The sequence below is a fragment of the Lolium rigidum genome, chromosome 6 (assembly GCF_022539505.1).
Source record: "Lolium rigidum isolate FL_2022 chromosome 6, APGP_CSIRO_Lrig_0.1, whole genome shotgun sequence".
Classification (NCBI taxonomy): domain Eukaryota; kingdom Viridiplantae; phylum Streptophyta; class Magnoliopsida; order Poales; family Poaceae; genus Lolium; species Lolium rigidum.
Window position 1 is genome coordinate 339,973,926 of NC_061513.1, and position 22,734 is coordinate 339,996,659.

General features: G+C 49.5%; 1 protein-coding gene across 1 annotated transcript; it reads left to right on the plus strand.

Moving 5' to 3' along the window:
• The first annotated feature begins 17,957 nt into the window (after positions 1–17,957).
• Positions 17,958–21,915, plus strand: LOC124666937. Its single transcript, XM_047204270.1, has 3 exons — positions 17,958–18,305; positions 20,068–20,265; positions 20,640–21,915. The coding sequence occupies exons 1-3, from the start codon at positions 17,958–17,960 to the stop codon at positions 21,849–21,851; spliced, it is 1,758 nt and encodes a 585-aa protein (XP_047060226.1). The 3' UTR covers positions 21,852–21,915.
• The last annotated feature ends 819 nt before the right edge of the window (positions 21,916–22,734 follow it).

The following is a 22,734-nucleotide window of genomic DNA, read 5'->3' on the forward strand; positions in this document are numbered from 1 at the left end:
AGATTCCGGCGCCAACGTGGAACCTGCACAACACAACCAAAGTACTTTGCCCCAACGAAACAAGGTGAGGTTGTCAATCTCACCGGCTTGCTCGTAACAAAGGATTAACCGTATTGTGTGGAAGATGATTGTTTGCGAGAGAAAACAGTAAAAACAAGTATTGCGAGTAGATTGTATTTCGATGAAAGAGAATTGGACCGGGGTCCACAGTTCACTAGAGGTGTCTCTCCCATAAGACGAACATCATGTTGGGTGAACAAATTACAGTTGGGCAATTGACAAATAAAGAGAGCATGACAATGCACATACATATCATGATGAGTATAGTGAGATTTAATTGGGCATTACGACAAAGTACATAGACCGCCATCCAACTGCATCTATGCCTAAAAAGTCCACCTTCGAGGTTATCATCCGAACCCCTCCGATATTAAGTTGCAAGCAACGGACAATTGCATTAAGTATGGTGCGTAATGTAATCAACAACTACATCCTTAGACATAGCATCAATGTTTTATCCCTAGTGGCAACAACACAACACAACCTTAGAACTTTCTGTCACATCGTCCCGGTGTCAATGCGAGGCATGAACCCACTATCGAGCATAAGTACTCCCTCTTGGAGATAAAAGCATCTACTTGGCCGGAGCATCTACTAATAACGGAGAGCATGCAAGATCTTAAACAACACATAAGCATAACTTTGATAATCAACATAACAAGTATTCTCTATTCATCGGATCCCAACAAACGCAACATATAGAATTACATATAGATGATCTTGATCATGATAGGCAGCTCACAAGATCCGACAATGATAGCACAATGGGGAGAAGACAACCATCTAGCTATTGCTATGGACCCATAGTCCAGGGGTAGACTACTCACTCATCACTCCGGAGGCGACCATGGCGGTGTAGAGTCCTCCGGGAGATGATTCCCCTCTCCGGCAGGGTGCCGGGGGCGATCTCCAGGATCCCCCGAGATGGGATCGGCGGTGACGGCGTCTCCGGAAGGTTTTCCGTATCGTGGCTCTCGGCATCGGGGGTTTCGTCACGGAGGCTTTAAGTAGGCGGAAGGGTAGGTCGAGAGGCGGCACGGGGGCCCAAACCATAGGCCGGCGCGGCCGGGGGTGGGGCCGCGCCGCCCTAGGGTTTGGCCACCCCGTGGCCCCTCTTCGTCTCGTCTTCGGTCTTCCGGAAGCTTCGTGTAAAAATAGGCCTCCGGGCTTTTATTTCGTCCAATTCCGAGAATATTTCTTTACTAGGATTTACGAAACCAAAAACAGCGAGAAAACAGCAAGTCGGCACTTCGGCATCTTGTTAATAGGTTAGTTCCGGAAAATGCACGAATATGACATAAAGTGTGCATAAAACATGTAGATAACATCAATAATGTGGCATGGAACACAAGAAATTATCGATACGTTGGAGACGTATCAGCATCCCCAAGCTTAGTTACTGCTCGTCCCGAGCAGGTAAAACGATAACAAAGATAATTTCCGGAGTGACATGCCATCATAATCTTGATCATACTATTTGTAAAGCATATGTAGTGAATGCAGCGATCAAAACAATGTGTATGACATGAGTAAACAAGTGAATCATAAAGCAAAGACTTTTCATGGATAGCACTTCAAGACAAGCATCAATAAGTCTTGCATAAGAGTTAACTCATAAAGCAATAATTCAAAGTAAAGGTATTGAAACAACACAAAAGAAGATTAAGTTTCAGCAGTTGCTTTCAACTTGTAACATGTATATCTCATGGATATTGTCAACATAGAGTAATATAATAAGTGCAATAAGCAAGTATGTAGGAATCAATGCACAGTTCACACAAGTGTTTGCTTCTTGAGGTGGAGAGAAATAGGTGAACTGACTCAACATTGAAAGTAAAAGAATGGTCCTCATAGAGGAAAAGCATCGATTGCTATATTTGTGCTAGAGCTTTGATTTTGAAAACATGAAACAATTTTGTCAACGGTAGTAATAAAGCATATGCATCATGTAAATTATATCTTATAAGTTGCAAGCCTCATGCATAGTGTACCAATAGTGCCCGCACCTTGTCCTAATTAGCTTGGACTACCGGATCATCACAATGCACATGTTTTAACCAAGTGTCACAATGGGGTACCTCTATGCCGCCTGTACAAAGGTCTAAGGAGAAAGCTCGCATTGGATTTCTCGCTATTGATTATTCTTCAACTTAGACATCCATACCGGGACAACATAGACAACGAGATAATGGACTCCTCTTTTATGCATAAGCATGTAACAACAATTAATAATTTTCTCATTTGAGATTGAGGATATATGTCCAAAACTGAAACTTCCACCATGGATCATGGCTTTAGTTAGCGGCCCAATGTTCTTCTCTAACAATATGCATGCTTAACCATAAGGTGGTAAATCGCTCTTACTTCAGACAAGACGAACATGCATAGCAACTCACATGATATTCAACAATGAGTTGATGGCGTTCCCCAGTAAACATGGTTATCGCACAACAAGCAACTTAATAAGAGATAAAGTGCATAATTACATATTCAATACCACAATAGTTTTTAAGCTATTTGTCCCATGAGCTATATATTGCAAAGGTGAATGATGGAATTTTAAAGGTAGCACTCAAGCAATTTACTTTGGAATGGCGGGAAAATACCATGTAGTATAGGTAGGTATGGTGGACACAAATGGCATAGTGGTTGGCTCAAGTATTTTGGATGCATGAGAAGTATTCCCTCTCGATACAAGGTTTAGGCTAGCAAGGTTATTTGAAACAAACACAAGGATGAACCGGTGCAGCAAAACTCACATAAAAGACATATTGAAAACATTATAAGACTCTACACCGTCTTCCTTGTTGTTCAAACTCAATACTAGAAATTATCTAGACCTTAGAGAAACCAAATATGCAAACAAAATTTTAGCATGCTCTATGTATTTCTTCATTAATGGGTGCAAAGCATATGATGCAAGAGCTTAAACATGAGCACAACAATTGCCAAGTATCACATTACCCAAGACATTTATAGCAATTACTACATGTATCATTTTCCAATTCCAACCATATAACAATTTAACGAAGGAGAAACTTCGCCATGAATACTATGAGTAGAAACCAAGGACATATTTGTCCATATGCTACAGCGGAGCGTGTATCTCTCCCATAAAGTGAATGCTAGGATCCATTTTATTCAAACAAAACAAAAACAAAAACAAACCGACGCTCCAAGAAAAAGCACATAAGATGTGGCCGAATAAAAATGTAGTTTCGGGGGAGGAACCTGATAATTTGTTGATGAAGAAGGGGATGCCTTGGGCATCCCCAAGCTTAGACGCTTGAGTCTTCTTGATATATGCAGGGGTGAACCACGGGGTGCATCCCCAAGCTTAGAGCTTTCACTCTCCTTGATCACGTTGCATCATACTCCTCTCTTGATCCTTGAAAACTTCCTCCACACCAAACTCGAAACAACTCATTAGAGGGTTAGTGCACAATATAAATTGACATATTCAGAGGTGACACAATCATTTTTAATACTTCTGGACATTGCATAATGCTACTGCACATTAGTGGATCAAAGAAATTCATCCAACATAGCGAAAGAGGCAATGCGAAATAAAAGGCAGAATCTGTCAAAACGGAACAGTTCGTATTGACGAATTTTAAAATGGCACCAGACTTGCTCAAACGAAAATGCTCAAATTGAATGAAAGTTGCGTACATATCTGAGGATCATGCTCGTAAATTGGCGTAATTTTCTGAGCTACCTACAGGGAGATAGACCCAGATTCGTGACAAGCAAAGAAATCTGGAACTGCGCGAGTAATCCAAATCTAGTACTTACTTTTCTATCAACGGCTTAACTTGGCACAACAAAACTCAAAACTAAGATAAGGAGAGGTTGCTACAGTAGTAAACAACTTCCAAGACACAAAATAAAAACAAAGTACTGTAGGTAAAAACATGGGTTGTCTCCCATAAGCGCTTTTCTTTAACGCCTTTCGGCTAGGCGCGAAAGTGTGTATCAAGTATTATCAAGGGGTGGTACTTCTACAGCGGGGTGTGGGCTCTTCTCAACCAGGCATATTATATTAGATACATAAGTTTTAGCATCTCCCTTTTCATTAGTCTTAGGCGTGCTACTCTCATCAAACAAATTTTCGGGAACAAGCCAAGCATAATTATTTTCTAGTGCATCATTCATAGCTAGGAGCTTGCATGGTATTGGTGCTTTGATCTCCCCACCATCATCAATATTATTAGTGTATCTTATTCTATCCATATCCATCTTTTCAAGGAGACTAGCAAAATTAGTAGGAGAACCAAGCATATTAAATTTAGCAAAGACCTTTCCGAGCTTCTCTTGCTAGACCACCAAATTCTCTAAGAAGGGTTTCTAAAACAAAATCTTTCTTTTCCCCTTCTTCCATGTCACCAAGTGTGAAAAACATGTGTTGGATTATAGGATTAAGATTAACAAATTTGGTTTCCAACAAGCGAACTAAATGCTGCAGCAGCAATTTCATAAGTAGGTGCAAGGTCTATCAAGTGTCTATCTTCAAAATTTTCAATGGTACTAACATGGTTGAAGAATTCTTCTATGTTATTTCTCCCAACTATAGACCCACGTCCTACCGGTATGTTCTTTGTGGTAAAATTAAAAGGAAACATGATGAAATAAGTAAAGTAAATGCTAGTAACTAATTTTTTTTTTGTGTTTTCGATATAGCAAACAAGATAGCAAAATAAAGTAAAACTAGCAACTAATTTTTTTGTATTTTGATTTAGTGCAGCAAACAAAGTAGTAACTAAAATAAAGCAAGACAAAAACAAAGTAAAGAGATTGAGAAGTGGAGACTCCCCTTGCAGCGTGTCTTGATCTCCCCGGCAACGGCGCCGTAAAATATGCTTGATGGCGTGTATTTCACACGTTCGTTGGGCAACCCCAAGAGGAAGGTATGATGAGCACAAAGCAGCAAGTTTTCCCTCGAGAAAGAAACCAAGGTTTATCGAACCAGGAGGAGCCAAGAAGCACGTTGAAGGTTGATGGCGGCGGGATGTAGTGCGGCGCAACACCGAGATTCCGGCGCCAACGTGGAACCCGCACAACACAACCAAAGTACTTTGCCCCAACGAAACAGTGAGGTTGTCAATCTCACCGGCTTGCTCGTAACAAAGGATTAACCGTATTGTGTGGAAGATGATTGTTTGCAGAGAAAACAATAAAAATAAGTATTGCGAGTAGATTGTATTTCAGTAAAGAGAATTGGACCGGGGTCCACAGTTCACTAGAGGTGTCTCTCCCATAAGACGAACATCATGTTGGGTGAACAAATTACGGTTGGGCAATTGGCAAAGAAAGAGAGCATGACAATGCACATACATATCATGATGAGTATAGTGAGATTTAATTGGGCATTACGACAAAGTACATAGACCGCCATCCAACCGCATCTATGCCTAAAAAGTCCACCTTCAGGGTTATCATCCGAACCCCTCCAGTATTAAGTTGCAAGCAACAGACAATTGCATTAAGTATGGTGCGTAATGTAATCAACAACTACATCCTTAGACATAGCATCAATGTTTTATCCCTAGTGGCAACAACACAACACAACCTTAGAACTTTCTCGTCACTCGTCCAGTGTCAATGCGGGCATGAACCCACTATCGAGCATAAGTACTCCCTCTTGGAGTTAAAAGCATCTACTTGGCCGAGCATCTACTAATAACGGAGAGCATGCAAGATCTTAAACAACACATAAGCATAACTTTGATAATCAACATAACAAGTATTCTCTATTCATCGGATCCCAACAAACGCAACATATAGAATTACATATAGATGATCTTGATCATGATAGGCAGCTCACAAGATCCGACAATGATAGCACAATGGGGAGAAGACAACCATCTAGCTACCGCTATGGACCCATAGTCCGGGGGTAGACTACTCACTCATCACTCCGGAGGCGACCATGGCGGTGTAGAGTCCTCCGGGAGATGATTCCCCTCTCCGGCAGGGTGCCGGGAGGCGATCTCCAGGATCCCCGAGATGGGATCGGCGGTGACGGCGTCTCCGGAAGGTTTTCCGTATCGTGGCTCTCGGTACTGGGGGTTTCGTCACGGAGGCTTTAAGTAGGCGGAAGGGTAGGTCGATAGGCGGCACAGGGGGCCCAAACCATAGGCCGGCGCGGCCAGGGGTGGGGCCGCACCGCCCTAGGGTTTGGCCACCCCGTGGCCCCTCTTCGTCTCGTCTTCGGTCTTCTGGAAGCTTCGTGTAAAAATAGGCCTCTGGGCTTTTATTTCGTCCAATTCCGAGAATATTTCTTTACTAGGATTTACGAAACCAAAAACAGCAGAAAACGAGCAAGCGGCACTTCGGCATCTTGTTAATAGGTTAGTTCCAGAAAATGCACGAATATGACATAAAGTGTGCATAAAACATGTAGATAACATCAATAATGTGGCATGGAACACAAGAAATTATCGATACGTTGGAGACGTATCAATGTTACATACAAAAGATGGTTTGAATCGACAAACAGAGCCGAAACAACAAAGGACTAAATCAAATTGTGATTGGTCTTATTTATAATAAATCAAGCAAGAGTTCAAGGGATCACTGACGACGAGCCAGGGGCAGCTTCAGGGATAGACTTGGCTTGTGCTTCATCCACCAACTTCAAGAGTTGATTGGCACATACTACTGCCGAGCGTTTGAAGGGTTCAAGGTCGACTGGACGATTGTCATCGTCCACAGGCAAAGCCTTAGACAATTTCTCTAATTCAGACCCCATCCCATGGCCCATGAGCAGTTGGAAAGTAAGAACCGCCCCAAATAAGCGGTTACGGCGTTTCAATACCTCGATAGGCTCGGAAGGATCAACAAGAAAAGCATCCGCCATCTCGTCGAGAGTCTTGTCCTGCTTCATCTTCGGGAAGATCATCGAGTATAGCCTCGACAACGCTCCTTTGGTCTTTTGCAGAAGTCCAAGGACTTGGACATTAGACTCAGCGGCAAGCGACAAGGCATCGGCTGTAGAGTCCTCCCGAAGCTGATGACGGCGAGTGACAGTTATGTCGGCGGCCTCTGAAAGAAAGTCAGATCAATAACCAGTGAAGAAACACCAAGGAAAAAAACTGCGCGCCATGAATTTTACCTAATAAATCCTTGATGGATTCGCGGAGGACGCCTTCCTTCTTGTCGGTTGCAACCGCTGCCGCACGCCTGGCATCTTGTTCATCCTTCATCTGCCGCTTCAGCTTCTTCACCTCCTCCTTCAGCAAGGCGTTTTCATTCTTGGCGTCGGTGGCAAGCCTGTTGGCTTCAAGCACCTGATCAGCCGAAGATCTGATAGTCTTTCGAAGTTGGGAGTTTTCAGTCTCTAGTCGGGTGAACTGCTTGGCGAAATCCACCACAGCATCGACTGTGACGTAAATCGGCTGCAGCATGAAAAATCAAGAAGGCTCAGTCGATATAAACTTGGCGAAGCAAGGCAGATTGAATACTTACATGATCGCGACCAGCCGACGAAGTGGGAGCATCGCCAGGAGGAATAACTTTCGACACTGGAACCTTCTCTACAACCGTTCGCGAGGGAGGTGTCGACTTGGCGGGAGAGGGATTCGATTCCTTAGCTGATGCCGCCCTCCCAGAGGTTAATTTGGCCCTCTTCGCGAGAGGAACTTCATCATCATCATCAGAGCTACTTAAGTGCAGTACACGGTTAGCATACAAAGCGATAGAAAATAAATCAGAAAAAGAGTATAGATGCTCACAGGTCCAGATCATCTTCGCCTGCGAAGAAACTTGTTGAACTCTTCTTAGCAGGAGGAGGCGAAGCAGTTCCATCGGCATCATTATCTTCTCCGCTAGGACTTGATTCAGCCGTTGTAATGAAATCGTCGTGTATCTGCTTACGGCGCCTGCTCCTGATGAAGGCATCATCCTCGGCAGCTTCTTCCTCTTGGACATCGCTGTCCTCAAGGGCATGCTGGGCGTCCTCGGTTCCCTCAGAATCATCATCATCATCCTCTAGTTCCACACCGCTTTCGGGTGTAGGAGGATAGCATTGAGCAACGGCGGGGGCCTGTCGAAGAAAAGAAATTTGTGAAACACAACGGAAAAAGGAGTAACAACAGCAAGCGAAAAACAACAGAGGATTACCTCGGTCGGAAGATGGTCAAAATCATAAGGAGGACGAGCCGATGTCAGGACAATGTTGTCCTTCATACTAAGGCACGTCAAGCGGCGGACTTCATCTCGGAGGTCTTCAGCCGAAAGGTCGGCAGAAGCGACTCTAGACCTATCGTCCTTGCCCGTGTAAAGCCACAGTTGATGAGGTCGAGACATTAACGGTTGCACTCGACGTTGTAAGAACACTGAGACTACCTCAGTGCCGCACATCGTCAAGCCTCCCGTATTCTTCAAGATGACGACTTGGTCGAATAGCTTGTCGGCTGTCGCTCTCTCTTCGGGAGAAAGGGCGTTTTGCCAGGACTTCTTCGGCTTAGCTATCAGTTTATCTTCAAAAGGAGGGAGATTCGAGCGCCGTCCAGGCACCAAAGGGTCTCGCAGATAAAACCATTTGTTGCGCCAGCCTTGGACGGATTCCTTCATCGGGTAGTCAAGATAATCGACTTCCTTCCTAACAACAAAGCCGACGCCGCCTACGACGGGAGGACCATTGCTGTCGTTGTGACGCTTTACATAGAAGATCTTCCTCCAAAGACCCCAGTGAGGGTCAATGCCAAGGAAGGCTTCGCAAACAGTGATAAAGATAGAGAGATGGAGAATCGAATTAGGGGTCAGCTGCCAGAGCTGAATCCCGTAGAAGAAAAGGAGGGAACGTAGAAACTCGTGGGTAGGAAGAGAGAGTCCACGGAATAAGAAAGCAGTGAACATAACGGTGAAACCCTTCGGAGGCCTTGGGCAAGAAACGGCACCTGGTAGACGGATGTCATCCTCAGATGAGGAGATGAGGCCAAGGGCTCGCAGCTTGTTCACATCTCTGTTGGAAATGGCGGAGGCGCTCCGGTCCACGGCCGACCTTGGTTGAGTCGGAGGCGCCGGCACCCTTCTTCTTGCCCATGGCGTCCGAAGCTTTTGAGGGAAGAACGAGAGGAAGCGAGGAAAGGACGGACGAAGAAGATGAGCAGTAGGAGGCGTAAAAAGTAAAAGCAAGAAGGCCCCCTATTTATGTCGTAAAAATTGAGGCGAGATCGTGGCCATAACTCCACAAACATCGTGGGAGATGGAGCGATCGGCTGTACACGTGGCGCTTAAAGAAGGAACGGAACCGGCGGTCCATTATTCCCACGTTCGCGCGAAAATTGAGGAGACGCCTCGGTCGTTGCGCATGCACTGGTCAATTCCCAGAAACTGCCCGCGCATAACTAGGGCGGGCCCATTAGGTCAGGTCTTGTCAATCAGGCCACGGCAGTAGCACGTCATCAATGACATCATGGATGCTGTCAAAGGCAGTCGAAGGAATAAAAAGGTATCGGATGGTGAACTTGAGTCTACGCACGGATTGCAAGCATCCGCACCTAGACTCGGGGGCTACTCCCATCGGGAGCGCTGGACGCGCACCCGATAGAATGAAGACTCGAAGAAATAAGCCTTGAAGGAAGAGATAATTGCTCGACTCGCGTCTGCACTCGGTTGCAAGCACCCGTGCCCAGACTCGGGGGCTACTTCCATCGGGAGTGCTGGACGCGCACCCGACAGAAACTTTTTTACACTCCAGGAACATGCCCGGGGACTTGATTCTGTGTAGGGTAACATTGTTTTGCCACAGTTAACCAGCAAAAGTTGGACATGTTACTCATTATCCCTTGCATGAGGAAAATATATCGGATGAACTACGAAGACTTACGAAAAAACTTCGGCAGAGCAAAATGTTCGAGTGGTACAACTTGAGTCTACGCACGGATTGCAAGCATCCGTACCTAGACTCGGGGGCTACTCCCATCGGGAGCGGCTGACGCGCACCCGACAGAAGAAGATGATGCAGATTCAGGAAGAACAAGAGCAATCAAGGAGAAGAACATTCGGTGAAGGCATGCTTTAGTCTCTACCCGAACTATCTTCGGCTAGACACTCGGGGGCTACTGACGTGGGCATTACCCTTCGGGTAACCAATGTTGCCCTATCCCGTGTTTCCTAGTTGGAGGCCCATGAAAGCACTTGGATGCAAGGCGGCCCAACCGGATGGCACACCAGAAGATTCCTTGGCAAGCAAGGCAAAGAAGCAGCCGAACAAGGAAAGATTATATCTAAAATTACTGTAAACCTAGTCGTACTCGGTTGGACCTCTTGAGACCTGGCCTCCTATATAAAGGCCAGGAGAGGGGCTGCCGAGGGACAATGAATCTTAGCGATCTTAGCCAACATAAGCTTAAGAGCTAGGTCGTCATAGCACTTAGCCATCTCGACGAGATCTCAGCCGAACTATTTGGCACCCCATTGTAACCCGTTATCATCATAATCAAGAACAGACAGGCAGGATGTAAGGGTTTTACCTCATCGAGGGCCCCGAACCTGGGTAAATCGCTCTCCCCGCTTGTCTGAGAACCGATGTCTCGTGTCAGCTTGCGGGATTCCATCAACCCTAAGCCCCTATCGGAGGGCATTGCCGAGGAGCACCCTCGACACCACACGACATGCGTCACAAGAATGAGCAGCCATTTTATTACAGGAGAAGGAAAATCCCCTCATTATTTGGCGGAGCGAGGCGGAGCTAGGGTGGCCGAGACGGGCATGCCAGAGGTCGACGCCGGCGGAGAGGGCCCTAGGTGCAGCGCGCGATGAAGGGGACGTCTGGACAGGGTACATGTCGTCGGGACTCTCACAGCGGTGTAGAACCATCCGGGTACAGACGTCCTTTACAGAAAAACCAAACTCATCAAATTCCACAGTTACAGAATTGTCACGGGAAAGAGTTTTAACATAGACTAAATTCTGAATGAGATGGGGGAAGCTAGAATATTATTGAGAGACAAAGGTTTAGAGGTAGAAGGAAAATTAGTGGAACCAATGTGAGAGATGGGGAGACCAGCACCGTTACCGACGATGATGCGGGAATGTGTGGAAGTCGGAGATGAAGTGGAGAGGTTACCCGGGTGAGCGGCCATGTGGGCGGAGGCACCGGTGTCCATGAACCAATCGCCGCCACCGTTGTAGGCGCCCGACGGGGGCGCGTACTGAAGGGCGGTGTAGAGAGCAGGATCTCAGGGAGCCGTCGGGGCCTAAGGAGGGGCGTAGTGTGGCAGGCTGCCATAGGTGGGGGCGTAGAGCAGGCCGCTGGGGGCTGGCTGCGGCGCGGCGAAGAAGGCCTGGTGCGGCGCGGACCAAGGACGCCGGGGGCGGGGGGGGCGAGGTACCGGCATGGTGTAGACGTGCACGACCCCCGTCTAGGGGTTGTGACCCCCGCTCCATGGCGGCGTGGGCTGCGGGTAGCCGGGACGCGGACCACCTCCTCCGTTGCCGCCGTTGTTGCGGACTCCTTTCAGCCGACGTTCCTCAAATTTGAGGTAGTCAACCAGTCGTTCGAGGTTGGAATGCAGTCCGGGTTCCATGCCCAAGCCCAGGCGTCTGGTCTCTGGAGTACCAATGTTCAGAAATTAATCTGCCGCACAAGTGTAGCCCGGCGGGCCAAACATGTTGGGACATGTGTGTTGCAGCTCGTGTTGGTGCACGTACGCTGTCGTTGCGGTCGTGTTTCGTAACGAACACCACGGAACACGTACGGAACGGACATGGCCGGGTGTGCCTAGCTAGAACTAGAAGGATGTACGGCACTACGGCAGTGACAGTCAACTCCTTGGAGTAAGTATATGTTGTACACTAGTACCATTTGGAATTTTTTTGACTAGGCTTGTTACCAGCAACGTACGCGACGCGGTACTTGCCACGGGTTTCTGATCTAGCTGACCAGTTCACTTCTAGGCTGGCTGCTAGGTGAGGTCGGGGAGGCCAGGTCCGGTCGGGTCTGGTCAGGCCTGAATAACAATACAGTAATCGATCAAGCCGAGTTAACTAGTGGCCATACGTACACGTCGCTGCATCACACGGACGACCATTTCACCTCTACGTGCAAGGGGTCACGGTCAGGTATACGTACGCGTTGTCGGGAGGCCAGAGGAGCACCTCGCTACGGAGCGTAGCGCGATGAATGAAGCTGAGCAACCACCGGGACCCCGACCAGCCAACCGACGATCGACGCTGTAGGTACACTCCTCGTCGGCGGCGTCGCCCAGCCGCACAGATACACACACAGTGTACCCAAGCTAGGCCCAGCTCCGTCTTGTACCGTATATGCATGATGAGCCGCTAGCTAGCGCTCCACATTCTGAGGATCCATGGTGGTGCCCGGCGAGCTGTACACATGCGCCTACAGCTCACACATCGTGGACCAGCCGGGTCCATTTACTTACCTGTGAGCTAAATTCGTTGCAATTGTTCAGAGATTTGACATTTTCGGTAGAAGCCATGTTCCGATGCTCGCTCGGCAGATTGACTTTTGTGCTAGCCGGCCGTGTCGTCTTGTTGGCGAGAATCGGTCCGGTTAAATACGACGAGCCACGTACTACTCCAGATCATAGTTAACTGGGGAGCCAATGGCCTCACTCTGACGACCAGCATAGGCTGAACTTGGGCATCGTTGAAAATTGACCTCAAATGATTAATAGCTGCATAAACATTACTATATATCAATATGATTAGCTTTTGAGTACAAATACAATTGTCCTATATCGTAAAATATCATGACCGACACACAGGACTAGACTAATCACAAATCAAAGTCCGATCTTGAGAACAGAAATAGGCTGCACCAAATCAGTGTACCACACACTGCATAATTGCAAGGAATAATATTCGATAGAAAAAGGGAATATGTATGTAAGTATCACGGAGATACTAATTATGTTCTGCTTTTGCAATAACGCAATACTCTAATGGCACTACGAATGTAAACACTCTTAAAAAGAAGAAGAAGCTAAAAATGAAAAGTTCCGCTACAATCATATATTCCTTGTAGCAGCAGTACAAACACCACCAAAATAACACATGAAATCAAAATTCTTGAAAGGCGACGTATCTAGAAAGGAAATAGTATACACGTATGGCCCTTGCTCAATCATAGATAATAAGTGATTACTCTAGAAAAAATGCACACTCTGAAAACAAACAACGTTATCCTTAGGCACAACCAATTAATAGCAGACATTTGATTTTCACCTGAAAAGATCAGACTTTGAAATTCTCTTGTGTTGTCGCCCACACTGCATACCTTTGTGCGAGTCCCGAATCACCAAGAAAATTACTCATCTAGGCAATGACTCGGACCACCATTACTAGTCCTTGAATCTCTCCTTCCATAACATTCTCCGCCTCTGACTTCACATTGGAACATACAAGACATGTAGCAAGATGGCAACAGATAACAGAGCTTCGCACCGCTCTATCTTGAAACCAAATTATCGGAAAAAACACGTGTGTACACGACTCAATCCCATCGATCCAGCAATCTCCAGGCGTTATGCCCCCAATGAAGTTTGACGGCGGAGCCTTCCGGCACTCGACACACCGGCCAGATCAAGAGTGCAAGCATCAAGCATATCTTGATCTTGGCGCGAGAGGAACCCTAGGAGCAACGCCTTTATTAGGAATATTGGTAGGCCCTCTCAGGGCCCCCGCCCGCTGACGCAAGATGCCCAGCACGATGCTAGAACAATGCCAGCAACGTGCATCGCGCCGCCTTCCCACGCTCCTTTGAGCGGCCGACGCCCGTGTCAATGGTGGTAGGCGAGATTGTAGACCTGCGTCTCGCCGCCTCCACCCCAAGCGCGGAAGCATAGGGGATAGCCGCCAACAGTGGAGTTGACGCGACGATGCAACCCCTGGCCACTTAGACGCCGTGACCCTCAAGGGGCCATTGGGGCCTGTCGCCGCCGCCGGGAGCCCTCCACCGCCAAGATTGCATAACCTCAGCCTGAGCACGAGTTTGATGGTGACGACATGGTGGAGTTCGTGGATGGAAGTAGAGGAACTTGACGTGCCGGATCGGGCGTTTTGAAGCGAGAGATGCTCTTAGAGCATCTCCACCGGTAGCCCCCAAATAGGCGCCGACAGGGGCACCGGCACCTCCGTTTGGGGGGCGTCGGCACTGCATCCTCCATTTGGGGAAGCCGTTTCCACACCGGCGCCTCCCAAACGGCCGCCCCTAATTTCATACAATCACAGAAATAGAATTAAATTATTCATACAATCAATCAAACGAATAGTACTTAAATTATTCATACAACCCAACAAACAAATAGTACTTAAATTATTCATACAACCTAACAAACAAATAGTACTTAAATTATTCATCCAGACAAACAAATAGAAATAAAATCATGCATTGTTGGTTGCTCCTCTCCTCGTCCACAAATGTGCAGCTAGATCCGTCTTCAGCTGTGCATGGACACCTGCGTCTCGAATTTCATTGTGCATATGAAGAAAACCAGTGAATTCTTGGGGCACATGCTCTACCTCAGCTAGTGGCTCTTGATAATCAAATGGATGATCATCCTGCACAGGTGCGTCGCGCTCGTTCTCAATGATCATGTTGTGCATGATCACACATGCGTTCATCACCTCCCACATCTGTGCCTCAGACCAAGTGAGAGCATGGTACCTGACAATGGCGAAACGCTGCTGAAGCACCCCAAAAGCACGCTGAACATCCTTGCGTGCTGCTTCCTGACATGTTGCAAAATTGGCTTCCATCTCGTTTGATGGAGAGGGAATTGTCTTCACAAATGTAGCATACGTCGGGTAGATAACATCAGCTAGATAGTACCTCTTGTTGTATGCGTGTCGTTTACCTCAAAGTTCACGGCAGGAGCTTGTCCCTCAGCTAGCCTGGCAAACACCGAAGAGCGCTGCAGCACGTTGATATCATTGTTTGTTCCTGTCAAGCCAAAAAATGCATGCCAAATCCAAAGCTCATGGTCTGCCACCGCCTCAAGAATGACACTGCACTCACCAGTATGGCCCTTATATATCCCTTGCCAAGCAAAAGGGCAATTCTTCCAGCCCCAATGCATACAGTCAATGCTTCCGAGCATCCTAGGAAACCCTCTTACCGCATTCTTCTGCAGGATCCGAGCTGTATCATCTGCTCTTGGTGCTCTCAAATAGTCTTTGGCAAAAACCGCTATGATGGCTCGGCAGAATCTATAGAGACTCTCTGTACATGTCGACTTAGTCATTCGTAGATAGTCATTGGCTGTATCTGGAGGAGCTCCGTATGCAAGAGAGCGCATTGCAGCAGTACACTTCTGAATTGAAGTGAAGCCCCACAAACCTGTGCAATCTTTCTTGGCCATGAAGTACGTGTTGTACTCCCTGACGCCGTGGACAATCTTCAAGAACAGGTCCTTGTTCATCCTAAACCGGCGCCGAAATTCCTGCGACGAATGAATTGTGTCGTCGTTGAAGTAGTCGGCGTCAAGCAGCATTGCGCCAGCTTCACGATGTCGGTTGATGTTCCTTCTCTTGGCTGGCTTTGAGCCGCCGCGCCGAGGCACGACGAAGAAAGGCTGGCGAACGTGCAGCATGTTCGTCAGAATCAGCTGCTGCTGTTGCCGCCGAACAGCCTGAGCGTTCTGCTCCTCCGTGAACAGCTGCACCATCATCTCGTTGTCGCTGTCCATCGCGGCAATCGGACGAACACCTTGCGGGCGGGGCGATACTATCGCGGTGGCGGCGAGCTCTGTTCTAGGCGAACAGCGGCCGCCGGTCGAGGGGGTGACGGCCGTATCGATGGACGGCGGTTCCTATACAGTCGACGGTGTCTATTGCAAGCAGGGTGGGAGCGGCGACGACGGCGACGGTGGCGATCTAGAGGGGTGGGAGTCGGCTCAGGCGTGTGTAGGAGGTGGGAAAACGGTGTGTCTGGCTGCCGCCCTTGGCGAAGAGGTCGGCACGGGATTGCCGGCGATTCTATTGGGCTCCAAAATTGGTCAGCGCCGTATGGGGCGCGCCGGTGCGAGCCCATTTTCACTGCCAGCCCCCAAAATGCTATCAGGACCGCTATCGGGGCGGCCGGTGGAGATACTCTTACACCGCTTAATTGCAAGCAATGAAATGGTGAAGCACAGTGTAACTACCACCAAAGCGCATAATTCAGCGTGATAATATGGTGTGATTCGCAAGGCAGGAACCGATCCAAGCCAACACTCCCACCAACAACATCAATGATACGGAAAGGGCAGCCTCGGTGAGAAATCCCCCAATCATGAGGAAGGAAAAATAAACGTTTTAAAATGCGCCGGAGGAGGAGGAAATAATCGAGCATGTGCGTCCGTCTCCCTCCCGCGTCGATCTGGCGGTCTGGCCTGGCGCGTGAGGGCATCTCCAGCGGGCGGGGCGATGTATTTCGGACGCTTAAAAGTGGTCGCGTGTTCGTTTGCGTCGTTTTACGGACATATTTTGTCCGCGCGTTCGTTTGCGTCTGGATGTACGTTTATCGGGGCGATCCATTTTTAGATTTACAACATATTTGAAAGCAAATATAGTAGTACATTTGATAGCATAGAAACTATACAAAGTAAAATCTAAACTACTTGCTGCCTGACGGGCCAGCTCCGTCGTTGCGTCGCTCCCTCGCCTGCTTCTCCGCCGCCTCCTGTGCGGCCGCTATGGCTTGGTGCGTCGCCGCGTCCTCTTCCAAGCTCTGCTGCAGCCTCGCGTTGGCGGCGTCATCCTTGAGCGTCTCGAAGTACTCGACTATAGCTCTCTGCTCCGCCGCCCTCTCCTCCGGGGTAGGCACATCAGGGTCGTCGGAAGACCATGATATGTCGGAGACGGAGTCCTCTGCGGCAGCGTCTCGGCCGTCACCCTGCGCTGCTGGTCCAGCTCGGCGTCGACCGCCGCATGGGCCGCCCGCTCCTCCTCTGCTTCCTTCTCCGCTTTAGCCAGGGCCGCGACGTCCCTGACCGGTTGGAGGAGGTCGGTGCTGTCGTCGGAGTCGAACTCCTCGTCGGAGCTCGAGGGCGGGGGAGGTGGAGTGGGAGGTGGAGGTGGAGGCGCGGCAACTGGCCACGGCCAGCGCTGCTCATGGTGGCTCCGGCTGAGTCTGAGCGGCAGCGGCGCTAGTGTGGAGGTTGTGCGGCGGTTAGGGATTAGTGGGGAGGAGATGAGATGCTCGCGTCCCTGTTTATATAGATCGGAGGCAGGGCGACGGCCGCGGCACGCGTGACATCGACATTTACTTCGTGCGGAAAGGTAGGCGACCGCCGCGCGCCACGCGAGGCATCGCCATTTACGCGGCCGCAGACTGCCGAAGCGACGCCTCAGTGTCAGTACTTGCGGAGAAGACGCATCGACGCTGGGTCACTGCCAGGCGGGTCAGACGAAACGTCCGCCAGACGCGAGCGGACACTTTGCGCGTCCGCGCAGCGTCCGCAGAGACGCATCCGAGGCGCATATTTGAGCCAGGTTTACGTTGCTGCGGACGTCACTTTCCATCACGCCGCTGGAGGTGGTACGAGACGCATTTTTCGGCCCACGGGATACTCTGAGCGAGCGAGGGAGAGTTCGGCGCGCCCATACGGAAATGCGCCGGAGCGGTTGGTCGCGTTGCCCACTCCAGCATCCGACCCCACGCCCGTCCACATCCAATCTTCCCGGCACCACCGTCCCCCGCCGCTGCACCCGGGCCCCACGTGCGCGCACCCAGCGCATGCCCGGATCCCCTGCGCCCGCCCCAGCTATTAAAAGCCAACCCCCCACCAAGCCCAACGGCTCGCTCCCTCCCTCCATCTCTCCAAGCGGCGCCAACCACAACGCGCCTCGCTCCCGGTCCAGGTCCGACACACACAACGCACACAGGGCGAGAAAGAGAACGAAAGCTACCGACACCCCGACGCAGCGCCGAGGTGGAGGGCGGCATGGTGGTGCGGAGGTCGCCGGCGCCGCGGCGCCGGGGGGTCAGCGTCGGCCCGGCCAAGCTCGAGGGCCTGCCGGCCACCTGGTCCGCGCCCGCCGTCGCCGCCGTCAAGGTCAAGTGGCCGGGCGCCGGCGGCGCGCTCTCGCAGATGCTCACGGGCCGGCGCGGCGGCCGCGGGGTCACCGCCGTCGTGCCCGTCGCCGCCGACGGCGCCGTCCGCTGGGACGCCGCGGCAGACGCCAACCGGTTCCGGGTCGACGTCGTCGACACCGGCGCCACACCGCGCGCCGGCGCTCCCGGCGCCGGGGGCGGCAGGCACGACCGCGGCGTCTTCTTCTCCGTCCTATACGTGAGTGCTTATTCCTCTGCTTCTTGCTTGCTTGCTTGATTGTTTTTATCTTTATGCGAAATTTCATCGTACGCTTCCTGCCGATTCTGGTAGCAGCAACACATGATTTCTACATCTGCTACAAATCGATGATGCAAATACCGCTGTTTTCATCTACGCTTCCTGTAACCTCATTAATTAAGCTGGATCATGCTCTGTAAATAAACATGCTTAACCAGTGGCTCCAAATCAATTCTTTTTTCCGAGTGATAGCGTTGATGACCTATATTAACTCCATCGGGTCGGGGTAAGGCGTGGACAGAATCTCTTGTAAATTGCACGACCCTGACCATCCAGAACGCTTCAGGTCAATGCGTAGCTTTTGCCCAGTGGTAGCGGTCAGCAATTCACCACTTCTTTATCATCAAAACTAAAGCAATTCAGCGTTTGGGAAAATACTACAAGTCAATGGCCGCGTTAAGCGTGCCTCCGTAATTCATTAGTGCCGGGTTGAATAATCACCATTCACCTTTTTTGGTGGTGGCCATTTTCGTCAAAAGGCATAATGCGAGGTTTGAAACTGTATGTACCGGGGTGGGGATGGGGCCACGTCACGTGAGGCCTTCCTATTGGCACGGCAAAGTTATGTTTGACTTGGGGTTAAGCCTCGCCCTCGCCTCGTTTAGGTAGGTAGCATAGCATCATCTCTCTATCTCATGAGGAGTCATGACATTTATCCATACACATGTTTTAGGTACCATAGCATGATCAACTATCTCATGAGGAGTCATGGCATTTATCTTTGAGGGTACACGACATCGTTAAAGCGGCGTTTCATTGGCGCGATGCGATCGCGTGCGTTCATTTGCGCAGAACCGCCAAACAAAGATGTTGCTAGAATTTCGATTATTTGCACGCACACGGTGGCGTTAAAGGCCTTGTCGTCTAACAAATATAGATTATTTGCACGCATGGTTATTTGCAGATAAGCATACCCCGATGGCATCGCGTCAACAAAACACAGCTTTAAAGCTTACCGTGTACGTGCAAATTATCACATTTCCAAGTAAATCGTGCCAAATGTACCCGCTACCGTGTACGTTGAAGCTGCGTTTCGTTAGTTATGCTTTATGTATCTTTCGGCGTTGATGTGTGGGTGCTTGGGGGTTATGTTTTAGGTAGCATAGCATGATCTGTGTCATGAGGAGTCATGGCATTTATAGTTGATGGTTATGTTATAACAGTACACCACTCGCTATCGTGTACGTTAAAGCTGCATTTCGTTTGGTATTTTTGTGCTTTATGTTCCTTTCATTGTTCATGTGCGGATGCTTGGGATGGTTTTGTTCAAATGTATTCCTTTTTCTCGTGAATTAGTAAATATTCCTTAGCTGCATATGACAAGGGTATCTGAAGTTAACCTTCCTTATTAACTCCAATGCAACAGACCAGAACCCCAAAGTAGGAACCAAAGCATATTCTAGGTTCATCTCCAAAGCTAGAAACGTCTTTTTGAAGAAAAAGATAGCTGGACAAGTAGAGGAGTACAAGCTACTATAGCAGTAGTAGTAACTTGGGCAGGGAATTATTGTTCCTTGAGCGATCAGCCATTGCCATTTGAGTTCAATCATGAAACTTACAGCGGAATCAAGAGTACCAATCAAAGGCATCATCTTTTTTGCTTTCTTTAGGCCCTCATTCTGTACTATCCCTTGTGAATGCGTGGGCTTGTTGCCATTGAATTGATGGAGGTGGCAATGACAGGAATAGCTTGGTGATGCAGGGATTCCAAGATCGGGGGAGGGGCAATGACAGCCCTGTGAGGCTGGAGGAGATCGGGACAGCCATGATAAGCCTGGAGGAGTGCTGCTGGGAGATGCAGCTGCAGCAGCAGAAAGGTGGAGCTGCGCCTCAGCAGCAGCTGGTGGTTGTCCCCATCAGGGTGCGGAAGGACGGATGGGCAAGTGATGCCATACTTTATGTAAGCAAACAATATCATCCTCCTCCTTTTTACTTACACGTAGTACATCCTCTCCAACTGTCGGCCAATTGCACATTGCTAAGTGGGATTACTTTCGAATTCGGATCCTAGATACTGTACTATAATCGGTGTTTGCTGTAATTAACAACTTATTACTCCTAAAATGTACTCCGTGTTTGTATTAGTTTAGGTTTTAGTAGTACTGTAGATATGAGTATGTACAGTTTTAGTTTATGTTTCAGTATCATGCCAGTGTCCGACTAGGTCAGGAGTCCTAATCCTAAATGTACTCGGTGTTTTCTTCTGGCTTATATAACATCGATGCATCAACCGAGTCCTTTGTTTCTGAACGTGCTCTGAAACTGATCGAACAGGTTAACGTGGAGCTCGTGGACCTAAACACGCCGGCGGCCGAAATCGAAAGAAGCGCTTCCTTCAGTTGTAGGGAGAAGCCGAGAGCAAACCTGCCGCCGCCCGCGATGAGGGACATCTACAAGAGCTCGACGTACCATGAGGTTCTTGACCTCAAGCAGCTGCTCGATCTCGCCGACAAGCAAGGCAGGGTGGCGGTGTACAGGAACAAGCGCAACTCCGACAGCAGCAGCAGCGCGAGCAGCGTCGGCCTGAGCAGCAGCAGCAGCGCCGTCAGCCTGAGCAGCGGTAGCACCAGCACCAGCGGCGGGGCCAGCCCGGAGCCCGGCTCCACGTCCAAGCGCCGGTACCTGCCGTGGAGGAGGCGGAGCCGGGAGTCGCTGTCGCAGGAGATTCCCCTCAAGTGCTTGGTGAGCGACGACGGTGACGGCTGGGAGACGCGCGAGTTCACGAGCAGGGACGCGGAGACGAGCCTCCGGACGCCGGTGTTCTTCGCGTCCATCGACCAGCGCGACGACAGCGCCGGCGGGGAGAGCGCGTGCACGGCGCTGGTGGCCGTGCTCGCGGCGGCCCTGCACGCCAACCACCCGGCGATGCCCACCCGGGCGGAGCTGGACGCGCTCATCAGGGACGGCTCGTCGGAGTGGAGGAGCCTCTGCGGCGACGACGCGCACATGGCGCGGTTCCCCAACCGGCACTTCGACCTCGACACGGTGCTGGCGGCCAGGACCAGGCCCATCGCCGTGCGGCACGACAGGGCCTTCGTCGGCTTCTTCCAGCCGGAGAGCTTCGCGTCGCTCTCGGGCGCCATGTCCTTCGACGACATCTGGCGCGAGATCAGCACGGCCAGCCGCGCCCCGGGCCACGCCGACGTGTACATCGTCGGCTGGAACGACCACTTCTTCGTGCTCAAGGCCGAGAGCGACTGCTACTACGTCGTGGACACGCTCGGCGAGAGGCTCTTCGAGGGGTGCGACAAGGCCTACATGCTCAGGTTCGACGCCACCTCGGAGATGCGCTCCGTGCCGTCGTCGCTGTTGGAGCCGGAGGAGGTGACCGTCACCGGGAAGGAGTGCTGCGGGGAGTTCATCAAGAGGTTCTTGGCCGCCATCCCGCTGAGGGAGGAGCTGGAGATCGAGCAGAGGGGCTGCCTGGCCGCCGGCGCGCCGCACCAGCGGCTGCAGATAGAGTTCCACTTCACCGTCCTGGAATAAGGCCGAGGGAGATGATCATGTCTGCACTAACATAATCAATGTACATTTATATACAGGGTTGTGAGAGAAACAGGAATGAGAACATTATTATAGTACAACAAGTTACTGCATTTTTGGATGGATAGGAAGTGTAATAGGCACCGAGAATTACAGAATAATTTCTAGTGTAATAGGCACTAGGAGTTTCAGAATATATACATAAGGAGTTCTTGTATTTTCTTATGTTTTTATTCGGTAGGAATAGTATACACCTCTTGATACAAGGTAGTCAGAGCATTCTGGCTTCTGTCCTTCTATACACATACACTGAGATGCAATTGTACAGAATAGGTGCGCTTACTTCATATGACTGTGGACATCGCAAAAATTCACTTGTTAACTCGGGCGATAGTGAACTCAAAATTATGGCACTCTACACAGGATAAGAGAAACATGATGGCCAGTGTGGCCTGAATCTTCCGTCCTTTGTGTTTCTGTGGGGTGTATTCTACACTTTGTATCTGTTTGCGCCCCAGGGCTTTATTAATTTAAAGTCGGGCACTCTGTGCCTTCGGTCTAAAAAAAAAAAAAGAGAAACATGATGGCAGCATTATTACACGAGTTACTGCATCTTTTGGATATGAAATGTAAGAGGCACAGAGAACTACATAAGGAGTTCTTGTATTTTCTTATGTTTTTATTCGGTAGGAATAGTACACACCTCTTGATACAAGGTAGTCAGCATTCATTCTGGCTTCTGTCCTTCTATACACATACACTGAGATGCAATTGTACAAAATAGGTGCGCTTACTTCATAGTACATGACTGGACATCGCAAAAATTCACTTGTTAACTCGGGCGATAGTGAGCTCAAAATTATGGCACTCTACACAGGATAAGAGA

Excerpts from the sequence above, each read along its gene's own strand:
- LOC124666937 (XM_047204270.1), top strand. The coding sequence starts at position 17,958 with ATGGTGGTGCGGAGGTCGCCGGCGCCGCGGCGCCGGGGGGTCAGCGTC. Across the intron at positions 18,306-20,067 it reads TCTTCTTCTCCGTCCTATAC|GGATTCCAAGATCGGGGGAG; the intron begins GTGAGTGCTTAT and ends TTGGTGATGCAG. Across the intron at positions 20,266-20,639 it reads CAAGTGATGCCATACTTTAT|GTTAACGTGGAGCTCGTGGA; the intron begins GTAAGCAAACAA and ends CTGATCGAACAG.